Source organism: Tachypleus tridentatus, chromosome 4 (assembly GCF_004210375.1).
Source record: "Tachypleus tridentatus isolate NWPU-2018 chromosome 4, ASM421037v1, whole genome shotgun sequence".
Taxonomy (NCBI): Eukaryota; Metazoa; Arthropoda; class Merostomata; order Xiphosura; family Limulidae; genus Tachypleus; species Tachypleus tridentatus.
This window is the reverse complement of record NC_134828.1, coordinates 34,091,553-34,116,128: the sequence shown is the minus strand read 5'-3', so window position 1 is coordinate 34,116,128 and position 24,576 is coordinate 34,091,553. Positions and strand designations below refer to the sequence as shown.

Genomic DNA, 24,576 nt, shown 5'->3' with positions numbered 1-24,576 from the left:
GATCAGCTAGGACTATTAAATACAAAGGATTGTTAGCACTAATTTTCTGCATGTGTTTAAAATTTCAAATAGCCTTATTATATAGCCCCAAGCTGTATTGCTAATATTAGGCTAAGCTTATGTAAATTTGCAGTTTTTTTTCATTATTTACTGAAAACAGAGGTCTTCATCATGTGTTACTTTAGAAGCAATTGTTTCCCTTTTTGAGTCTGTAGGAAAATGTGCAACAAGACTCAAGTATCCTGCATCATTATTACACGTTGGAACACAACAGTGATACAATGCCATAGTTTTTGTTAAATGCCCTATTCATGGTTCAGGATGTTAGTATAGATAGCCCTTGTGTAGCTTTACACAAAATTTTGAACAAACAAACAAGTTTCAGTTTTTAAATGTTATAAGCATGTATTTAAAATAATGCAAGCTTACTGAATCCACTCAGTAGCTGGAGTTATGCATAAATTTTCTAATATTCTTTTTTTCTTTGTTGATCAATACTTGAGTGGTTAACCAACAGCCTAATGAACCAAAACTATGATCATGTTATATGGGTACACAAATGGGTATAAAGACGGTTCATTTTATGAATTAACTCCTTTTTTGTCCATTTTTTTTAGAGCTATCCTTTCATTCCAGGATGTTGAGAGAATTCATGAAAAGCAGCTTCCTAAAGTGACATACTTATAAAGCAGGGTATGTTAAATGTAATGATGTTTTTTTTACTTTAGTACAAGTATTGTAAATACAGAAATGACATAAAACTGAGCTATTAGGTGCTAGAAGCAATAATTACTTGTAGGGAATCCTGTGGAAACAGAATTTTTTTACAAATTGCTAAGAACCTCTGAGTAAATGAAAAGTATGTGATAATATGTAAACATCTATAGTAATAGATGAGACATTACTCACATTGGTAGAAAAAAAATCAATGCAATGAGTGTTTTTAAGTATGAAAATACTTTCTAAGATAGTAATTAAACATGTAAAAATGAAATTTCATTATGCATTGGTTAATGTAGTAACTTTATTTCTGCTAAAGAGCAGAAGACAACTTTAAGATAACATTTCATAGATTTGATGTTTTTATATATACAGATAAAATATAGTTAAAGTTGTAATTAGGTTCTAACAATATTTCTGTCTAAAGTGTTAAGCTACAGATTTTTATTGTCTCAGGAAATTTTGGAAGCTTTCTATGTTTTAACACAAAAAATACATTTTTATGCCAAAGAACTAACTATTTGAAGTTTTTATGTTACTACCAAAAGCATTGACTTTTTTTTGGCATAAATTTGCAGTGTTCTGTTTTATTTGACCAAATGTATTTTATTCTATTATAAATTCCTAAGATTTAATAAATTATTTCTGATGCTAAAACAATTTTTAATTTCACATAACTAAAACATTAGAACATAATTTTATAATATGAGTAAATTACTGCTACTAATAAAAAATCTTTTTGCTGCTGTTATTGTTCTTTGTGTAATTTATACAAAGTGGTTGTTTTAGAAATCTCAAGTTTTGTTTGTAAGATATTCTACATACAAGTGTGTAAAACTTTGTACAAAAAAACAATTTTAGTATTCCAAACATTCTTGAAACTAAGATTGAATATTTAATTTACAATTAGTCTGCAATGAAAAATACTATTACTTACCAACTTTGGCTTCAATCACACAGCTGAGTGAAGTAGTTGTTAATAAAAATCATATTTGGTATTTTTATAAAGAAAGTGCATAATTTGATTTGTATTTTTAAATGAGCTGTTATGGTGTGCCAAGTGTAAACTTTTATTCTTTATGGTCCTTTCATTTCTGTTATGATGAACATCATATATTGGTTTTTAAGTTTATGTTACTATACTGACAAGTAACATTGATTTGAGTATGTAAATATGCCTCACACTTTCAGTTGTATGAACCCCCCAGTGACACAGTAGTATATCTGCAGAGTTATACCTCTAGCATCTGGGTTTTGATATCTGTGGTGGGCAGAGCACAGATAGCCCTGTGCTTCATAAAACAAAAGTTATATGATTTTATGTTTATATGCAAAGTACTTAACAAATTTCATTCCTTAAGTTACAACATTAAACATGGCATGCAGTATTAAATTGTAATTCATTTAATATGTTGCATCACAATATTACACTCACAGAGTCAAATATTGGTATAGCAGAGTGTGTTGTTTCATGTATATAATTAACATATATTCAACCAAGGATAGAAACACCATTCACATCACTTGTTAAGGATTGATTGAATAAATTCATGATGTCAAAAACACATGCCAGCTCAAGAAGTCTTAATATTGCCCCTGAAGAAGAAAGGACTTTCTTAAGAAAGTGTTTATATATATTTTTTATAATTTTGTTTTTGAAGGTGCCAAATGTAAGTTGACACATACCCTTAAGTTGCCATATTGATTTAATAAATGAAAAATATTTCTCAGCCAACTTCTTAATTACAATTTATAAACTCACCAGTTTACATCTTCCCTAGGTAATGAAGATAAGTTTATTCGCTATAGAAATTGCAAAGTTGCACGTGGCACCTATATGTGTTAAAAATAGATACTGCTACATCTGTATGTCATTTATTAACCTCTCCCTTCCAGCACACACATCGTATGGTTCTTTATGGAAAAGGTTCACCATAGAATCCAAAATAGTCTTAACTTTGATTTTATGTCATTCATATTTTTCTGTGTTAAAAACATTTATATAGAAGGAAACTCGAGAACAAACAAGTTTCTCCTTTTAGTTACACGGTAGTGGAAGTTGTGCCATCCCAAACATTACTGTTAATTAAATTTGTGTGAAATCCAAGTTTTTTGTTTATTTTTAATGGTCTGGAGTTTTAAATTACTAGATCTAAATTTTCAGGACTTCTAAGAACTATTAACTTCTAGTAATCAGTTATACTTGTCATTAAACCTGTGTGCACACGAGGGGATGATCAAGGTGCATCGATCTTTTACAAGAGTGCTATTCAACATGTAGTCTCCATCAAGAGTTATAAAGCTAGTCATTTTTATCATACAGTTCATGAAAGAGGATAGTAAAGACTTTATACAAAGTATAGTGCTACTTAAAAAATTGTAGAAATGTATTTCGGACATTACAGAGGTTATGCAAACTGTACAATGAACTAAAGTATTGTTCTTGACATGAACATGTTGCATTTTAACTTATTTCAACCAGACACATCTTGAATATAAATACTTCTGTAATGCATCTTAATTATTGTGTACATCTGACTATTTTGTGGTAGTAAATTCACAATTACAGTCAATGCTTTTCTTTCCTTAATTCAACTAGTGTGTGAAGACAATAGTTTCCCATCACCCATTTCAACAGTGTGATCACAGAAATTGCACCTAGTGGCTTTAATATATTTTTGTATGGAACATTAGTTGAACAGGTGTAGAAACATGTACACATAACATGCTTTTTCAGATTGAGATCGTCTGTAATAATTGGTTCTCACCTGTTACAAAATGTTACACTGTGTTTACTGTGGTTGGGTTGCAATTGTCCAGCTTCTTTTGTGTCCCAGTCCCATTAATTATAAGGGATATCCCTGATCTCAACACATCTTTGTGATCTAAGTGTATGAATATTTTGTGTTATCATAACAGTATCATGATACATATCATTCCATCACAACTTGAAAATTTATGCAATCAGAATCATTTTAATATAATATACTCAACTTTCTGTATATCCACATGGATCCTGGGTCCCTTATTTACAAATTTGCATTATTTAATTTGTTTTTTTTTTAGTATCTTGTTGTACCTGTATGTAACTTGATCAAAGTAAGCACATTACAGTCTTTCCAGGTTCAAAGATGGTAAATTTTATCTTAATGTTGAAAAACAACTGATGGGAAAAATGTTTAAATGTAATTAAAGCAATACAATTTTAACAGTAATCATATGTTCCAAAGCAATATCTTGAATATAAGCTTTATCTCAAAATTTTTAAATTACAGCAAAGCTTCTTCATAAAAACATTTGTAGTTTGCTTTCTGTCTATCAATAAAGATTGAGGTGACCTCACCCCTCATCTTATTAACTATGAGAAAAGTATGGTTGTTTGAGAAACAATCCAGCAACTTTGATCTTGAATCTCTTTAGTGTTAATGTGCAAAGACTGTGATTAACCAACAGGCTTTACAAACCAAAAATAGGGTTAAGTTCAATTTTGACTCCCCTTAGGACATTTCCCATAGTTCTCAACATTTACATATAAATTTTGGTTGAAAATGCCCCAATAGACTCAGAGTAGTTAGGATACAGACAAACACAATTCGTTTTTATGTACACATGTACGTATATAAAGGTTCATTATAAGTGTCTAATACAAAGTATTGTACTAACATGTCAACAATGCAAGTCCCTGTTTGACTATAAAGTGAGAAATAAGCATCAGTAAAGGTGATAATCTTTTGGGTTTATAATGGAAAAATCGTTAAGTTTTGTTTTCCATGTTTAACTTTCACTGTTAACCCATGTGGCATAAGAAATATAATCACTCCTTAAACTGACAGATTGGGTATCCCAACAGATAGATATTTTATGTGATACATGAACAAAGTAGCCAGCTTTGGAGACCCAAAGATTCAATTATAGTCATTTTTCTCTTAGAACGGGTGCCACAGATTGGACAACAGTTAGCAGTGCTTACCACCTACACCTATTTCAAGAGTGGCTATGTGTTCAGCAATTTGTTTTATAACATGTCACAAAAAGAAAATGTGAAGTAATGCTAGCAGAAAACATTTTATCAGATGATGTTTGACATTAATGTCCTTGCTACTGTACCAACAGGATTTAAGAACTATGCATGTGTGTCTTAATACACACAAACAAATAGTAGTAACTTATCAAATCCTTTATATAATAAATTATTTTCATATGAGAAACCAAATACTTATTTTCTATAGTGTAACACATGAATCAGAAATTGTTTCTTTATTTTGGGTAACACACAAAATTGTCAAGAAATATGAATTCATTAATTTTTTTCTCACACAGTAAAAATTATGTAATGGATATGCAGTTAATTTACCAAAATTCAACCTTGTTGTTGGTTAGGCAGAGAAATTTGAAATATATTGTTACATAAACAGTGAAAACACAGGCAGTCATGCATACAGTAATACTACTTAAAAACTATAATAAACCAAATTTGATGTAATATCTTGATTCATCTTCATAATGAAGGCACAATGCCGAAAGGCAAGGAATAAAACAATTTATTTTATACACAGATCATAATGAACCAACATGCTGGACCAATAATAACAATGTCTACAGACACACACATTGTAAGAGGGAGAGGTGGTTGCTGTCATGAAGTTGTTCATTCAAAGTGTGATGACAGCCAAAAATCTGTATTTAGATGGAACAGTGAAAAAAGTGTTCACGAATAAATTATCTAAATAAATTATATAAATGACATTTGTTGATCAGTGAAAACTGAAGTGTTTTAGCTCCAAATCATTTGAATACAATTCTCTTCTAAATTAAAAAAATATAATTTAGATTGGTTAAATTATGCCCCCCCAAACAAAAAAGTTTTTTTTTTAACCATAATATATGATATTGAGGCTAGCAATAAAATGTTTTTGGACAAGTTGTTTTTCCAGCAGCAGAATCATATTTAAATATAGTTCAATCCTGTTACAATTCTTCTTTAGTTCGTACAAGAAAACAAATTATCAGTCTTTAAAAAAAAAAAAAAAAAAATCTAACTAACCTGATAAGCCAACACAAGAGTTAAGGTTTAGGAAAATTTGGAAACAGGAACATAAACTTCACTTCAACTATACAGTAGTTAAACAATAAAAGTTCTAAATAAGACCATTGTAAGAGAAAAGTGAAGCCTCCTTGAATGTGACTATATTGTTTCAACCACACAAGTAGTATACACCCATAAATATTGTAACTTAATGCTAATATGTTATCTTGACATGTATATTTTAAAGCAATGCAACACAAAACATATCAATTCTAAAAAGTATACATCTCATCACCTAATTGTTTGGGAAACCAATACAATTGCTAGTACAAGAGAAAAATTCACGTGTTTTAAGTTTTTACTTTCTATCTGCAAAATTACAATGCATTTATTTTAATTCAATATATTCCTAACAAAATAAGATATTACAACAAAGCTGTTACCTTGTATTATTCCTCAAATTAGAGGAAACTAAATAATACTGATAATATTAAAGTAACAGGTGAAAGTGAACAAGTCTAAAGGGAAATGATTAACGATAAACATTTTTGTGTTTTTCCAAGAATATTAAATACTTTTCACAGAATAAAAAAAAAAAGTCAAAGGAAACAAATGAGACAAACATTTAACCAGTAAATCAGTACCCTCTTAACAGTCGCACCACCATTTTTTTCTCTTCCCTCTGTAAGGTTGTCTTAAAACTGGTAACACCATCTATCTAGTCTATACACAAGGTAAACAATACCTACTGAAAAGGCAGAAATTAATTTCAAAACCAAGAAAATATTTTCTTTTTTATTTTAACATCTTAAAAATAATATACAATGTTGGAGAAATTATATATCACCTGGTATTAACAGAAAATTTCATCTTTACTTTTTCTAGCCCTATAGACTCGTTGAAACTTTCACCTCTACATATTTTCATGTTCATAATTTTGTTTAATACAAATGTTTTGATAGGTGTTTTGATTATGTTGGTTCCATGTATAAAACCAATCATCAAACATTCCTCATATTTTTTTATGGTTAGTGAACAAAAATTGAAACAATTAGTTCAGTGACACTTATAAGCATTTACAAATGTCAGTTAACTATATTAAGAATTAATACTACAATTTCACAAACATACATACTTTTATGGCTGAGGATGCCCATACTGATAATTTTGGCACAAAAATATGTTGGTTACAACCTAAAGAAATGTGAAATATTGTGCTTGTTAAGATATTTTCTTCACTTTCTATGAAGAGTAAGAAAAATTATCTTTTTTTTTTTTTTAATTAGCAAAAAGTGATTGTAAAATAAAATATTTTCTTCAATAACCAAAATGTTTGTAGACTGAAATAAATTTTGGTTCAGATATAAATAGTATGTTCACTGTTAAATTTATCCTTTAAGCACCCATCATGGACGAAAATTTGTGTTTAGAAACACCTTTGAAGATTTTTACAAGTGTCTACTGCTACAGTATTTTTTTTTGTCACTTTCCACTTCACTCACTGATTACACTGGCTTTATATTACATTTCCTGTGAAGATTTACTTAAAAGTAACATGTTGTTAATGGTAAAACTTATGTTTCTTCAATAAAAAAACAAACTTATTAGGCTATGAACTTAATTTTGATAACGTTTAATAAATGTTAATTTAAAATAAAAACAAAAATGAAGCAGTTAACCCTTATACAAAGTTGGCTCATCACAACAACAAAAAATCAAACATACAATTTCTTTTCAGCAGTATTATGAGCATTTAATAACCTATTTTTATGCACAGTGATCCACAAAATCAGAAAGAAAAAGGTTTGTTTAGAAACTATTAAAAAGTATTTCAAAGAATTTAAGCTTTATCTTTAACTTGCTTACAGTGTTATCCCTGAATGCAAACTGCACATAAACATGGGATCCAAACCTTTGCCTTTCAAATGAAAAACTATCACATTTTAACAATAAATGCACAATGCTTATTATGTGAAATAGTTTTATCTTAATCACTGCATACGAAGCTTTAATTTACAAATGAGGCACTGCAAACACTTTATAGAAATGAAAAAAACAAATATGCCTAAAATAGTTACATGCTAAAAAGTGGTCACAGTTTGGTTTCTTCTATAAAAACAAACAAAATTATTATTACATAAAAATGTTAGCTTGCAAAACCCATTTCTTTTGTTACTTTGAAAGTTAAGAAAGTGGTATTAGAAGCTGATTTATGCACATTGATACTGAAGGCACTACCAATTTGTAACTTTACTAGTATAAGTGTACACTGACAGAAATCAATATTAAATGCATCGCGATTGAAACCAATCTCACCAGACTAATATATATATACATATATATGTGTATATATATATATATATATATATATGTAAAACTACCTTGTTCAAGCAAACTTAGAAAAGTAAAGCTTCTCTAGTGGATCTTCCATTATGTACAAAACAGCTACCATGGATGGAAGACATTGAACAATTCATAATAATAATTGAACTTCTGAAGGCACAAATCACGTTATTTATCACCAGTGCAACATACAGCCTGTCCATATGAGTTGGCCTCACGAACGGCCAAAAAGCTGCTTTGTGACCTGCAGGTCCAGTTTATTAAGGATCCTGAGAACAAATTGAAGGTTGCAAACCTAGTAGCTACCCAGGCACACTGAATATATCTTCCCTATAGTTAGGCCTAACACCAGTCAGCCATGTAAGTGAAATCTCTAAACATTTGCTGCTCTTCTGCTGTTAACATACGGGGGTCTTTTGGTGGGGTTAATGCTGGACGTTCTGAGGTGAATTCTTCATCAAAGTTGCTTACATCTTCTGGGGATCTCTATAAATATCAGACAAAATAAATGCTATTTAAATACAAATATGCAAGTTTAACAGACTAATCTATAAATTTAGAAACATAATGGTATTTCTTAACTTTCTTTACCCTATGGTGACTCACCAAATACAGAAAGTAAGTATGACAAGATACATACACAACTGTACTTAGGCAAGAAATATAAATCTTAGCAACACTTACCAAAACAGGAACAAAAGGAGGTTTTAGTCTTCTCATAAGTAAGTCATCCCAAAGAATATGCTGAAATTGAACAGTATCTACTCCTTAGTTTCATGTGATATTGAAAATGTAACTATATTTTTACCAAAAAACAGGGCAATTTTAAATCTAGTTTTATTGAAAACAACTGAATACTTATGAATGATTGTAAACATCTTACCTACCTAGCCACATGCTTATGAAACAATTTCACTTACCAAATGTTTCTTAAGCCTATGATTGATTTTTTAAAATAAATACATTTACAACTATATTATTAAAAATTATTCACACAACAGATGTTCACACAAAGGGAACAATATTCACACACTCCATTTATTAAAGTATTTTGTCTTGTTATCATGAGTAACTAAGACTATAACCTACACATAAAGACCATAAGATGCATGTATTTTGCTTAAAACAAACATATTCATTTATGCTTAAGTTTTGTAATTTTATTTGTAAATAAATGCATGAACTGACATTGTAATAGTACCACTGAAAAAGCAATAATAATTTCGAAAGAAAAAGAACTATTTTTTTTTCCCTTTTGCAAAACATATGTGAAAAAGTTTTATAAAAAATGCAGTGATTTATAACATGAACTTAAATCCATACAGCATTTATAAATACCACTGGTAATAAAGGGGACACAGCATCAGAATTAATGTTTCACTTTCTAGAAATTCTCATAAAACTTACAGTATTAGCTCAAAAATGATATCAGAAAATTACATCAGAATTAAGTATCAGTGCTGTTGAATAATCTGTTTTGGAAATACTCCGATGTAGGGTCCCTGGAAGTGTGCTGTTTTAAGAATAAATAAAACCAAAACTGAAAGTAAAAAACATTCTTATTTCTCGATTTTTTAAGTTCATATGTCACATTCTGTGTTTCAGCATACATACTGCATAATACTTCTTGTGTTTCATGTTTTACTAATGTCATGACATTACAAACTGCAATCTTATGTTTCTTTTTTAGTGCTTATTGGTTGACTCCAGGCCCCATTAATGAAAATTAACTTAAGTCTGCAGATGCTCGGTGAAGAAAGAGTAACTATTAGAATGTTCATTGCTAAAAGAAATGTAGGCAATTTTTTACAATTTATTTTAACTGTAATCCTACTAAAATGGGTTCAATCTTACTTACTATATTTTATATACCATACTATTAAGCTGTTATTAATTCATTGGTAGCAAAAGTTAAACCTAAACCATATTTAAACACCTTCAATCATAGTTTTGACTAAGAATTATTCAATGTTTTGTTCTTGAGATGTGAGGCCCCAATATTTGCCAAGCCATTAGTAAAACCTACTCTGAAAAAAGCTTGCTTCTTTACATCCTCTGCATCTCTCTCGCTAGCTCCTAGTCGCCTCTCTGGATTCTTACGCAGAAGCTAGTTAACACAAGAAATCAATTCTGAGGAAATTATATTGAATTTCAGTTATTAGATGTAACTGTAAATTATCCAAAAAAGAATATTATCACCATCAAACTATAGAGAAGCATGTAAACTTTAGAAAAAAGTACCAGAGAATACCACTAATACATTAACTAAATTAACCAAATTTATAACTTATAAACATTACTTACCAAATATACATAAAGATATTCACTATATATAAAACTTTATCCGATGGCTACAACAGGTATGGGATCTCTAGTCTAGCATCCTGCAATGATCTGAAATCTGGCTATTTTTGAAAATGCTGCATTTTTAAAAATATCAGAATCATTATGTTTATACTTGGTGCCACTAATGGATTTTCTGGCGTTCACTGGTAAGTACTGATGTACTTAACTATACATTTTTTAAATCTGTATATTGTTTGTAAGTAAAACACCTTAGTACATTATTTTTTATCACTGTATTACAGTATATTTCTGATATGTGCATGTATGTGTGTAAAATATAGCTTACTATGGGGAAATCCTCCAAAGCAGCTAGCATAATATTCCAAGACTGCCATACTATGGGTCCTGTACCTGTAACACTGGTACCACTGACAAAGCAATGGAAAAGAGATGCATACAGTGTTAAGAGTGAATTCAAAATGTTCTTTCTTTCACTTCTAATATAATTTTGGAAGTTCTCATCATTAATATATGTAACTGAAAAGTATATTTTTTAAAGCATTAAACACAGACTATAATTTGGGGTATCCCATACCTGTGCTTTAATAAAACTTCCACAACAAATGGCAAGAGATTTCTCAACAATAACTTACATGTACATCAATCATTTTCTTATACTAAAGTATCTTTTAAGTTCTCATTATTTTAAATGTAGCAATTAATTGTACATTGAAAACAAACAATTAACTTCTGAGTCAGATGACAATTTAATTCAAAAGAATCAGAAAGATTAAGTTGACACCCTAGACTAACCATGTACAGTGTCACTGTAAAAGTATGACTAAGTAATTTAAATTATATATATAGTATTCAAACCTTTTTTATTCATCACAAGTAACCCATACTCATGACTTTGAAGAAACTAAAGAAATTAGTTTACTCCTTTACTCACCCACAAAGTAAAGTAAAACCTGTCTAAGCCAGAAATTGCATGGGACAGAAACTTGTGCAAGCCAGAAATATCAAAATTTTGCAGCATTAACTTAAGATTTCTCTTATAAAAGGCCCTATGTATAGTGGAACCTGCCTAATGTGGACAGAAAAACTATCTTTCACCTACCACACCTCTCAACAAGTTGGATTAGAACCTGAGTAAGGTGGAAAAAATGCTTTTGATTTAATATTAATAAATTCTTGTTTAATTAACCATTTCTTTAAATATTAATAAATTCTTGGACATTCTGTTACAGTAAGTATTAGTTAAATATATTCTGTTCTTTTTTCTGCCATCATTTTTGCAGTTAAATTAGATTCATGACTTGCAGAAATATATTTGTCTTTTAAGTGCAAAATTCCACTCTTTAAATAATCCTCACAAAAAAATAAATTTCTATCTTCCCTAAATTTTAAATTTAGGGAAAATTTACTTTATACCCTCATTAAAAAAAAAGTTACTAAATACCCTCATTTTCTTAAAAAAAAGTTGTTTGTTCTGACAATTCTAGTGAACTCCAAACTCGATGATTGAAAAGATTGACGCAGATGATTCTGTGAACGTGGAAGATTTTGTGAACGTTACCAAGAATGTTTTAACAGAAACACATGAAATTTATTTAAAATCTATAATAGAATTGCAAGATGGTAACAGTGTGAGAGATTCAGAAGATGAACAAAATGGAAAAGATAGGAAATAGATATTCCTACTTCATCGCAAGTGTTTAGTTCTATGAACACTATCAAACTGTATGTAAAAATGGAGAAAATGAATTTCAAGGAAAAGGCATAGAATTGGTGTTCTTTTTTAACTGATAAGAAACCGCATTTAAAAAAAATGACAGTTGAAATTGAACACTTTCTTCAAATAAATTTAAGATTTTGTGTACTTATGCATATTTTAAATTTCTATTTTTGTTCTTATTTTAATAAATGTCATAAACAGTAGAATAACTTTATTAACAAATGTCTTACTTCCCTTTAGTCAAGCAAGTATAATGTTCTGCTCAAAAATTATACATAAATACAGAAATACATGTTTACTTTGTCTGAGCCAGAAATTTTAGTCAGTCCTGTGTGATTCCATCTTATTAGACAGGTTTTACTCTATTTAGAATAACAGTTTTTCAAATCATCAAACTGTTACCTACAAAGGAAGGAGTTTCTTGACTTAGGTATAGTTCAAGGATGTGTGACCAATCCAAGAATAAACAAAACATTTTTTTTGTCAAAATTCAACATTTTAATGGCTGGGGTGGAAGTAACAATTTACTTAACTTGTTTTACTTAAGTAAAACAAATAATTCTGTGAGGAGAAAGAACATAATAATAAGTCACTTGATAGATTAAGACATTGACTTTCCACTTGTTAGAAACAATATGGTATAAAACTTTAGCAAAAACTACAGGCAACCTATAAAAGAGAGGGTGTGAGAGGTGGGTCTAATTTTCTAGTGTATGACTCAGTAAACAAGGAAGGTTTTAAAAATTATGCTTTGCCTGAGTAATATCTATTTTCTAATGGTAACTTACATTAAATATTGTACTTCTATAAAATGTGGTAAAATAATTAGAGAAGAGGGAAGACAGAAAGAGAGCTAATGTCACAGTTCTCATACCGGGGAAGACTGAGGTTTATAAAAATATTTATTTGTAATATTAAGAACTTAAAATTTATAAAATATTAAAAGTTTATTTATTAACTTTATTTTAATACCATGTTTATTCATATACAATGATAATTAAGTAATTTTGATTAAATTTTGAATGCAATACAGTCATGTGCACTTTGATCTGCCAGTAGTACACAAAAAGGCTATAAAATGTAAAAACTTCATATTTGTAACTAGCCAAATGTCAGAGAAAGAATAGCTTAAACATACACGTTTAACCTTATCAAAAATATTTTATTTTAAACAAACAATTGGTGCCTTTTGTTGAATTCTCTGCAACGTTACCCCAAAACTGTTTCTAATTTTGAAGAGATACACTAGATAAAAGGCAATTATTCAACTTTGCCCTCGACCAAATCATGAGTTACTTTAAGTAAATAATGGGATTTTACCACCACTCTTATAACCTAATTAGAGCCTGACTTTCTATTTTTTGTGGTAACAGAGTATAAAACACAAGTTCATGGTACAGTATGGGATGACTAGCCTTTACACATACAAGTAACCATAATATGATTACTTATGCCATTAAATTTATTCCAAAATAAGATAAGCTCAAATGCTCAAGCCAACAAAGGAGGTGATGATAGTATAACAATATTTCACAAGGCAAGCAGCTTGTAGGTAATGTAATTTAATACTTCAACGTGAGCTCTATATTCCTCAACTGAGTTACAACTTATAATAGATATAGTTCGAAGGGCAATAAAACTATAAAATTTAAGTATAAACAGATGCATAATGTTATGCATTTAATACTACTTAGGATAAACAAATGTAGTTTCATGTTACAATCTGAAGTCATTCTGAAAAGAAAAAAGGGTAATTTAGGTTTATTCTGATTTTTTATGGCTACAAGGTCAGTCAAATTGACCAATCTTATAGTTAGGGAAGAGAGAATGACAGACAAAATATAAAGGTTTACTGAAAACAAGTATTTGAAATGCACTTAGGAGATTATAGAGATTACACAAATGAAATCTAAAATTTTTGAGATGAAAAATCAATTTGCACACAGACTATTCAAAACAAATACTTGATATATTCACAAACAAGTATTTTATAGTTTATTAAAAATATGATTTTTTTTCTTATGTGAAAGACTTATGTCAACTGAAAGACTGCAAAATTTTGTGAAGATATACATACAATGTTAAAAGTTAGTAGTATCCAATCTATAGACTTTTAATGAGCGGAGAAAGGTCGTGGTTGGGCAAATCATCCGATTCCATATTGAGAAAGTTAACATATTCAGTAATGCAGAATGTTGTATAATTATATTTTCATGATTATCTTATGTCACATGAATGATTCATTTATTCAAAACTAATAAAAATAATTACTCTGATGACAGTGACAAAAATATTCATCCATAATATACTTTCAACCCAATGAAGTAATTATCACTCATCTCTGCTCCTAATGTAAATAAACATTTATTTGAAAATGCAGGAAGAACAAATTGCAACTTACCCTTCTCATGATTGCAATGGCTTCAAGAGAGAGGAACCTAGGGTATCTCACTTCATCATTGACAATACTATCAAAGACTTCTTCTTCATCATCACCAGGAAACGGTGACTAAAAACATTTAACATCATAGCCAATTAAGAAACGTTTAGCAAAATTAAGTTTAATGTTTTAACTTAATAAAATCAGTCAATGGAAGTAAAAATACCTAGAGAAAAAAAATTGTTTGAATTTTTTCAGATACCTTTGTCCATCCTATTCTGAAACATAGAATGGTAATAATTACATTTCTGTGTGAAGTACTAGCAAACATAATAACTTCACTATGTACAAGTTATAAAACATGTTCCTATACTGATTCCGATGTCAAGAATCTATTGTCTAATTATCCCATCAACTTTTCATTAATGCACCAGTCAGGTACGGCCTCAAGTTATTCTGGATATTCTAATTGAAAGACCCTTGTTTTTGTATTTAATGTAATTTTACTTTAAACAATTTTAATTATTTTTGTTGTTGTTTTTGTACTTCATGCAGCTGCAGCTTCTACCATTTTAATGACTGAAAATTTCTACTGACGTTTCAATAAATAAAAGTTTTAAAGAGCAATCAGGTGCAGAAACAGCACATAATATGAAAAACTACTCTTGAAAACATTTATTTACAATTATGGTTCAGGCAGGATGATCTTTTTTAGATGCATTAAAACCCCAAAAACCAGAAATTAGTTTGATTCCATTATATAACAGACATTAGAAATGTTTTGAAAAGAGGGAAAGATGAAATGTGACAAATTTGAAATGGTGATATAATAAATGAATGCAAATAAAGTATTATGTTACATGATATAGGGAAATGAATCTCAAATTTTAATGTTTTAATCTGCAAACTTATAGATGATTTGTCATGGGGACTTTTCAAAAACACATCTTTTCCTTTCTTATACTTTAAATTTAGTAAACTTAAAAAAGGCTTACATTTTACTACTCATTGTCTTGTGTTACAATTCACTTTCAAAATTTTAAATATATTTAGATAAAAGGTATTAAGAATCCTGATACTGTTAGATAAAAAATATCGTAATTTTTAAAATGGATGTATTAAGAATCTTGATACTGCTAGATAAACAATTATCATATAATTTTAAAAACAGATATTAAAAAGAAATTAACAGCCAGTATCATACAACTTTTTAAAGGAAACTTCTTCAAAATTACTTGAGGTTCCAGAACAAAACTTTTAAACCAAATTTTTCACACACACACCCTTTTTATTTGTATCCGTTTTCATCAATTTTTATAACTTCACTTGTTGACTGAAATATCACCTGTGTTACATCTAACTACTGAAAGTATTGACACTAACACTTAAGATAATACACAGCTGTACAACTCTTTCACAAAGTTTATGGCTTTAGTTATACCATGACAGCTGATATACTTAGTTATGAAAATAAAACATTAAGTTGTACTGTTTTGAAAACTGTACTTCTACCACACATAAATTATTAGTCTGTACATTAAAGAGCTGTTTTAGTGATGTACTTGCATAGTACAGGATATATTAGTATAAGCACACAATTTTAGATGGAAAGACTTAAATTCCACCTTTATATCTCACTATTTATATTACTCTAAGGCAAAACATTTATCACCACCAAAAATATCTTGTAAAAACAAACAAAAATTGAAATATATATATATATATATATATATATATTACTTCTAATTATCAAATATATGTTAATCATGTTTTCTTAACTTATAATTATATTTTACAATTTTACTATTACCATATAAACTATAAAAAGGTCATTCTTACAAGGAAACCTGAACAGTATTTAAATATTTTTATCAATATAAATACTTATGATTATCCTGTCTACAAGAAAAAAAATCAACATACCTCTCCAACTAACATCTCAAAAATTAAGACTCCAAGACCCCACCAGTCAACAGCACGTGTGTAGGATGTCTCTGTTAAAACTTCAGGAGCAAGAAACTCTGGAGTTCCACAGAAGGTACCGGTACGATCTCCATATCCCATTCCTTCCTTACAAAGGCCAAAATCAGCAATTTTTACATATCCTTCTGTATCTAAAAGCAGGTTGTCCAGCTTAAGGTCCCTGTTTATGGCCAAAATAAATACTTAATACTTAGAAGTGACCTCTTACACAATATATTATGTATTTTCTAAGAGTACAGTAGCACTTGTCTTTCATTTATTATAAAAAGTTCAATATCTACCAAGAACTGTTAACACTATGGATATATAAATTAATGTATTAATCACGTATAGACGTCATCAAGTTTATTACATTTTAAATTAAATACAAAAAAAAAAAAAAAAGACTATCCATTATTGTTCATTACTTTTGTCAATCTACAAACTTTAAATTACACCAACAGGGCAATCTTTTATGATTCAACAGGTTGGCAAAAATGTAACAAATAGGAAATTAAAATGAAAAACACAAAAAAAACTGATGGAAAGCCCCCCCCCTCAACACACACACATAAAATATTTTTAGTTTATTTTAGCATTTAAAGTTATGTGTATATTAAAAGACAAGCTGAACAACTTCACCTATAAATTATTTTGTTTTCATGAAGGTACTGGAGACCCAAAACAACACAGGCTGCATAGAAAACTGCACGGGGTTCCGGAAAAATATCAGTGTGAATGTGCATCATCAGGTCTCCTCCACAGGCATATTCCATCACAAAACAAACATGCGACTATTTGAAAGAATTTCAATGTTGGATTAATAGTTTTAATGTCAGAAAATAACCACAGAGCTTTTTCAAAATGAAATCAATAAAATAATACTGAAATTTGTTTCAAATTTGAAAATGTTATCTCACACAGGTTTAAAACAAAAGCAATCATAAGCATCTTTGAGAACAGTGTACACAAACATAACAGGTTTTCAAGTTATGATAGATTTATTCAAAATAGTCATTATATATATCATAAAAATACCTTTTCTTCAATAAATTTATTTATTTGTTGAAGTTACGTTCAACAACATATAATCTGCATGCTTGGATAAGTTTCTTTCATGTTCACAGCACAAATAACAGGAATCAATGGCTTATTGTTCCGATTGTACAAAAGTACAACTTTCAGAATAACTTTGGATGAATTGATGAAAAGTTTCCATTCTTGACGATAATTTTCAGAACCTAATAGTTCCCTTAATGCATCAACATTTGTATACAAAAACAAAGTATCTTGTACGCTCCAATAAAAAGCAAGACTTTGGTAAATTGAAGCTCTTGTTCCTGAAGCAAATAATTTCCATTACTGTAATGAGAACCAAGAAGTTCCCCATGCTGTTTTGATAAAGATAAGCCATGAATAAGATCATTTAACTCTTCTTGTGTAATCAGATGAAGCAGTTTATGTTGAGGTGCCACAGGAATATAATTCCTGGATGAAGATTCATCCTCCTCTTTGCAAAAGTACCTCTTCTGTTTCCCAGTTTGCTGGTGGATGTGACATTAGATCATTCCCACAAGGTACTGATTTCACTGCAGATGCAATATATGGATATTTAATGTGTCTAGTTTTGCTTAAATATCTAAAAGTATTAGTCACGGTTAAATAACTATCAGTCACATGAGTTCCAGATTCACACCATATCATAACAACTGCAAATAGCATATTTGCTCTCTTCTTAGCCACTGTGGAGCACCATGTTTTTCCTTGTTACCTATTTCACACTTACAATGATGGCAGTAAGCTACCTTTATTCTGTATGTGGTTTTTTCATAAATGCTGCAGAAACTGTTTTCACATTTGGACATTACTTGAACTGGAGGCAGCCAGCAATTCAAATGGTCTTCTACAAATTATAAAAGAAGTTATGTTTACAGAGCCAGAATTTAAAAAACAAAGTTTTGCAGAATTGATTATCACAGGTAAGGTGCAAGGAAGAAGACTGGACCTTGTTTAGACTGCACAGAGCAGAGCAAATTGGCCAAAAAATAAGTGAGAGAAGCAAGCAACTCCTTCCCTTTTATGCTCAATTGAGGGACTTCTCAAATGTTCTAGCACACTGAGCATACGAGGGTTTTGTGATTCCAAGGCAGAGAAGATGAGTGTGGGAATGAAGCAAAAGAGATATAATTATATCAAAAACACACAGCACATATGAACAACATATCAGGAATTTTACATTAATACAATACACTTAATGTTTGAAGTTATCAAAAATATACAAAAGTACAAAATATTACAGCCCTACGACAGTCAGTTATCAGTGCAGTAACAAGTCATTTCTAGACACTCAAACTAGATAATAAAACATACAGTTTACATACCGAAGTCTGAAAACAAGCAAAAAGATTCACTAGAAAAGGGTGTCGAATGTTATTAGCAACTTCAAATATTCTTTTTTCTGCCATCAGACTTTCAACTTCATCCCGAGCTATGATATCTCCTTTCTTCAGAGCTTTAATGGCGAAATACTCTCCAGTGTTCTTGTACTTACTCAGAATTACCTAAAAATCAACTAACAAACTTCAAATAACTGCAAGGTTAAAAGCTACTGGTGTGTGTGTATTATATATGTGTATTTATACCAGCCTTGCCCAACTCTTCACAAAATAATGGGTTGGAATTCTTTTGTAAAGATCCCCTATAGAAAGTGTTTTTAATTTCCTCATATAATGTAAAACAATAGTTTAAATACTGAAAGATAAACCATTCATAAACAACAGGCCTAAAAATTAATTTCAAGTACTATCATTAGTTAAGACCGATGTAATACATTTGGAAAAAGAGAGAAAAAATTATCCAAAAAAGTAGTAATAAAACTGAAAAAAATTTCAGAAAAAACAAATGAATTATGATAATTTATCTGTAATTTAGGTGTTTATAAAATACCTGCCAGCCAATAACTGTGAAATGTCTGTTTCATGTTTAGTATATGAATAAGCTAAAACCATTTAAAGTGAAATTCAAGCCAGTCCTTTTGAACAAAGTATTATACACATACAATATTAGGTCACAGTTTTGTTACCAAGCAACACAGACATATGGATTTTTATCAAAAGACAATAATAAATAAATGTAGGTATGAGCCTTATAAAAATAAAATTCCCAATTAAATTAAAACCCCAATGGGTTTGAGAGCCTTTAACAGTGCAAGTTAAAAATAAAAATGAGTAACAAATTATATAATTAACTGTCTTTAAAATTATATTTCACAAATTATCTTAAAAATGTTTTTGCATACTGATACAAGTAACGTGATGTTATATATAAATGTCAGTAGTTTGTAACTTCAATAATATCCATGCTTTTGTATAGAATATTTAGGGTTTACCATTAAATACTTCATGTGAATAAACAAGCTTTAACTGTCAAAATCTGAAACAAAAAGCACAACCTGTATTAACAGTTTATAATACAGTTATCAAATCCACCCATTTTTAACAAGCTAATAAGTAGTGCTCAAAATCAATTAATTTGAATATTTGACATTAAAAGTGACACTGACTTTTAATACACAAGAGGTAAAAATGCCATGTGATCAAGTGGAGAAAAAGAAATAAAACAGTGTTAGCTTTTACAACCTTGGAGTAATATTTACTATTATGCAAAATCCTGACTCAAGACTATAATCTGACCAGGACTGTAAGTAAAATCACTTTGATTTGTATGCAAGTTTGAGCACTGAAATAAAGATGAACTTAAAGCTTTAAACGCAAAGTTTCTCAGATGACTAAGTCTGCAAAATAGTTATCTTTCAACAATCATGTCATTCATGCACTAGCACCTCCACAACTTGAGAAACACTGATGATGAAATTCTATCAAAAGAATTATACAAACAGTTTACAGTTGAAACACATTTGTTTAAGTTTAACTGAATATAATTCTGTTAAAATAAAAAAACCCACTTCCCCTTAGAATATTTCTTGCCTTATATATTTTCATGTACAGTTTCCTAGACACAGTTGTGTCCAATTTTGAAATAAGACTATAAGGAAGGGAAATAATCAAAACTATATGAACTTTTGATGACTTTAAAGTGGAACATAACCCTATTGACCCAGGTCACTGTGTTTCTTGAATAACATTCACAATTTTATTGAACTATTATTTTATAAATATGTCAGAAAGCATATTATCTAATTTTAGAAAATTCAAATTTTAGTGTCATCCATTAATTAATTTCTTATTTTAAAACTAACTATTAAAGAAGAAATTACAAACATTGATTTTTGTGTGCCAGAATGCAAAATAAGAAACTCCTAACTTTTTTATTTGCTGAGATATTGCTCAAGTTCTGATTCAAACGAGCGACTCCCATTCACCTCTTACCATTATTGGAAACAGTCAATTATATACACTTACTTCTATATATGACCTATAAATAATCAATGTAAAGCTCAAAAGGTCCCTCCAGTGGGTTTTCTACCCTCTTGTATGTATTTGGGCAGAAACATTTTTTTCATGCAAGGTTCCAAGTAGTAAACATGAAATTTCATATTTTGTTTAGACCTAAATACAATTTCATTACTAAGCTTGATAAATTAGAGGAATTCTATAGTATTGATGTATTAAGTTATGATTTTTATTTATTTCAAATTTGTTATATAAAACCTAAAAAGAACATTGTTTCACATCCTCCATGTGCAAAATTGAAAATCTTGGCAACCTATGGCAAGCAGCAAACATAAAAAATTGTAGCTTGATAACTTTTTGCTATACTTTATTTGCTGTTCTATATTTTAAGAAAAATAAGTTTAAAAATTTATTTTACAGAATACCAGTCCACTAAAATACAGCCAAGACAGGGGACTTTGTAAAGGTCAGTTTAATACTTTTTTGATATGATAACATCAGTGCTCAAGTACTTAGTCACTGCTTCTATGATGTTGGCCAGGCATGGCTGAAAGGTCAGTATAATACAAATAATAATTGTGTGTTTGTATGTGTGTGTCTACACACACATACACAGGAATCCCACTTTGGCAGTTACTTCCTGGCCTAAATATCCTTGTAGCTTGTACCCTAGGATCACTTTTTTTTGAAAAAAATGTGCAGCATATTCAATTTTTTTTTTTAAATCTCATGTTAGTGTGTCTTGGTTTATGGTTTGAATATTTTATGGTTAAATATATGTATGTATAATTTTATGATATTTAAGCTACTTAGACAACACATTTGTGTTTTAGTATTATAACTTAGTCATTCTAGAAAAAAAGAAGTAATTTATAGTTAACTGCCAGCTTTTTAGAAGGTCTGTCAAATTTATAGATCCCACACAGTTAGGGCAGAAAATAAAGAAAGACACAAAATATAAAACCTCACTGAAAACAAACATTTAAAATGTATTTAGGATAACTTAGAGATTACACAAATAATATTTAAAATTTTTAGGATAAACAATAAGTTTTTAATCATAACATGAAAATCACTCTACACTTGTACTAGAATGAAATAGACTCAATATATTCACAAACAAATTTGACCTTTAGTCTTTACAAACTGACCTGTCTTGACTGTGTTTTAGGTGACTAGTCATATTTTGTAATATACATTTCAATTATTATACATTATATATATAGATTATTACTGTTTAGAAACAGTTATGAAAATTTCTTAAAAATTATTACTGTAAATAAATAAATGTAACAATTATATATTGCAGTTACAACAATCTTTGTACTTGTTTGCTGCTTGCTGTTGGTAGCTAAGCCTTTTCAAATTTTGCATGTGAAGGACATGAAAAAATTTTTTTATGCTTTATATTAAAATTTAAAATATCCAAAAAATTATAAATAACTACATCAATGCTGTATAATTCTGGTATAATTTAATAAATGGTCTTCTGTCTAAATGTTGGTTTGATAGAAGGAAATGGCCTTCAACACTTTAAAATGGCTAAGAAAACAATCACAGGGACATTCTTAGCTTTCAATTGGTTATTCACATGTTATATATTGAAATACGTGTATTATGGATCTTTTCCACAAATCCAAAAAAGGTGTGCAGTGCCATTGTGCTTGATTAGGCATATAAGCAACATTTCAACATACAGGAAAGGTGTGAGGTTCTTATTTTATAATCTTGCTCATCAATATAAATAACTTGAGTTATTAATTCATATGTAACTACAGATTTAGTATTTTTACACCATAAACAACTAATTTGAACCAGTGTTGCACTCAACATACTATGCAACTCGCAACAATCAATATTCAATTGTGTTTTTAAGTTATTTTTAAATTAACAAGTTTACTAACACAAAGAACTAAAATTCGAATTTGAATCTATGATTTGAAACCAAACATTTACATGAATTCATAAAATTTAATGCAAATTAACAAATGCAATGTTATGTCCTTGGATCTGTGACTCATCACAAAACTGTTAAGTATAAAAACAGATGATTAATTAACACCATGAATTCCCTTTACAATTTTAAACACCTCAACCAGATACCCTTTACACCTTTTTCTTAGAGGAAGTGATTTCAATCTCTCCATCCCAGTGATCCTTCTCTGAACCCTTTCCAACAAGTGAATGTCTTTCCAAAACTAAGAACCCCAGGACTGAACACAGTATTTCAAAAGTGGCCTATTCAGTGACCCATACAATGAAATTATAAACTCTTTAGCCACATTTTCATCATTTCTGTACATATTGCCCAAAATCCTATTTGCTCTACCAGTAGCAACATCACACAGCTTGGATGGATTAAGAGACTGATCAGCAGAAACACCAAGATCCTTTTCCTTCCTAACACTGTTAAGGGTATTCCCACCCAAATTATACTTATAATTCAAATTATGATAGCACACATGCATTCTCTTGCATTTATTATAATTAAAACCCATTTGCCATTTATATTCCTAATTCACTAGATGATCTAAATCCTTTTGTAAATCAGCAGCATCCTCCTCACAACTAACAGCACCAAAGACCTTGATATCATCTGTATACTTAAGTAATTTATTGAGCATTTTTTCATCTATATCATCGATGTGAACCAAAAAGAGCAAAGTTCCTATGACTGAATGCTGAATTACCAGGTGCCCACTTGTGACATTAATCTACATTGACTGAACTCTGCAATAACTACCTGCTTTTCTCCAACCAGCTAATCTTTTATCTAATTTGCTAACTTAGATTTTTTTTTTACAAGGATTTGTTGTGGCATTTTGTTAAATGCTTTTTGGAAATCCAGATACAGCAAATATACAAAATTACTCCCATCTATATACACAATAACCTTTACAAAGAATGTCAACACATTTGTAAGGCAAGATTTTTCCCTTAGCTAAACAGCATTAAGAATTCAATAAGATTTCAAATGTTGTTAAATGACTTTGCAAACCATGTTTTACCAGACTTTCCAAAACTTTTCCCACAGCTTAAGTAAGATTAATGGGTCTATAATTACTGGTAGAATGTTTATCACTTCCATTGAAGAGAGGAGTGAATTTATCTAACTTCCAATTCTCTGGTTATCTGCTCACTATTAAAGGACTAACAAAAAATAGTAACAAGTGACTCATATCCAATCTTTAACCTTCTTCAAAACCTTTGGGGAAATATTATTGGCCCAGGAGCTGCCTCATCATTCTTTAAACTTCCAAATTTTTTTTTTTTTTAACTAGAGCAGAATTAACATTAAGGAAGTGGAATACTGTTTAAGTCTTATTAGTCAAAACTGATAAACATATTTAATAACCTAGCCATCTCAAAATCATCAGATACAAGCTTTTCTTTAACTCCCCTCAAGGGTCTTTCCCCAATTTAGCATTTTTGTTTACCATTGATGTATTTAAAGAAATTGATATCATTTAATTTCTACATTTTCAGCCAACCTTTTCTCAAATGTCCTTTTGATGTCTTAATTTCCTGTTTCACTACCTTTCTTTATCTTCTAAATTTCCTGTAATACCAGCTAATTAAAACTTCTTAAATTTATGATGCTTTGATTAATTTACTTCTATCTGTTATACAAGTTGTGAGACAACCTCGGTTCTTACTTACAGCTACCCTTTTCTCTCTATTAGGAATATTTTACTGTGAATATTTGAAA

The 24,576-nt window shown here is 29.7% G+C and overlaps 1 protein-coding gene across 2 annotated transcripts in view; it reads right to left on the bottom strand.

The window, feature by feature from the left end:
- Positions 1-5,244: 5,244 nt before the first annotated feature.
- Pkn (serine/threonine-protein kinase N) overlaps positions 5,245-24,576 on the bottom strand; it is an 86,190-nt gene continuing 66,858 nt past the window's right edge. For both annotated transcript variants that reach the window (XM_076497587.1, XM_076497588.1), the window contains exons 15-21: positions 18,837-19,016; positions 17,098-17,249; positions 16,417-16,636; positions 14,515-14,622; positions 10,116-10,196; positions 8,774-8,833; positions 5,245-8,575 (exon numbers count right to left, since the gene is read on the bottom strand). In XM_076497587.1, coding sequence (XP_076353702.1) covers positions 8,432-8,575; positions 8,774-8,833; positions 10,116-10,196; positions 14,515-14,622; positions 16,417-16,636; positions 17,098-17,249; positions 18,837-19,016 — 945 coding nt within the window. In that variant the 3' untranslated portion in view covers positions 5,245-8,431. The remainder of the gene's footprint in view (positions 8,576-8,773; positions 8,834-10,115; positions 10,197-14,514; positions 14,623-16,416; positions 16,637-17,097; positions 17,250-18,836; positions 19,017-24,576) is intronic.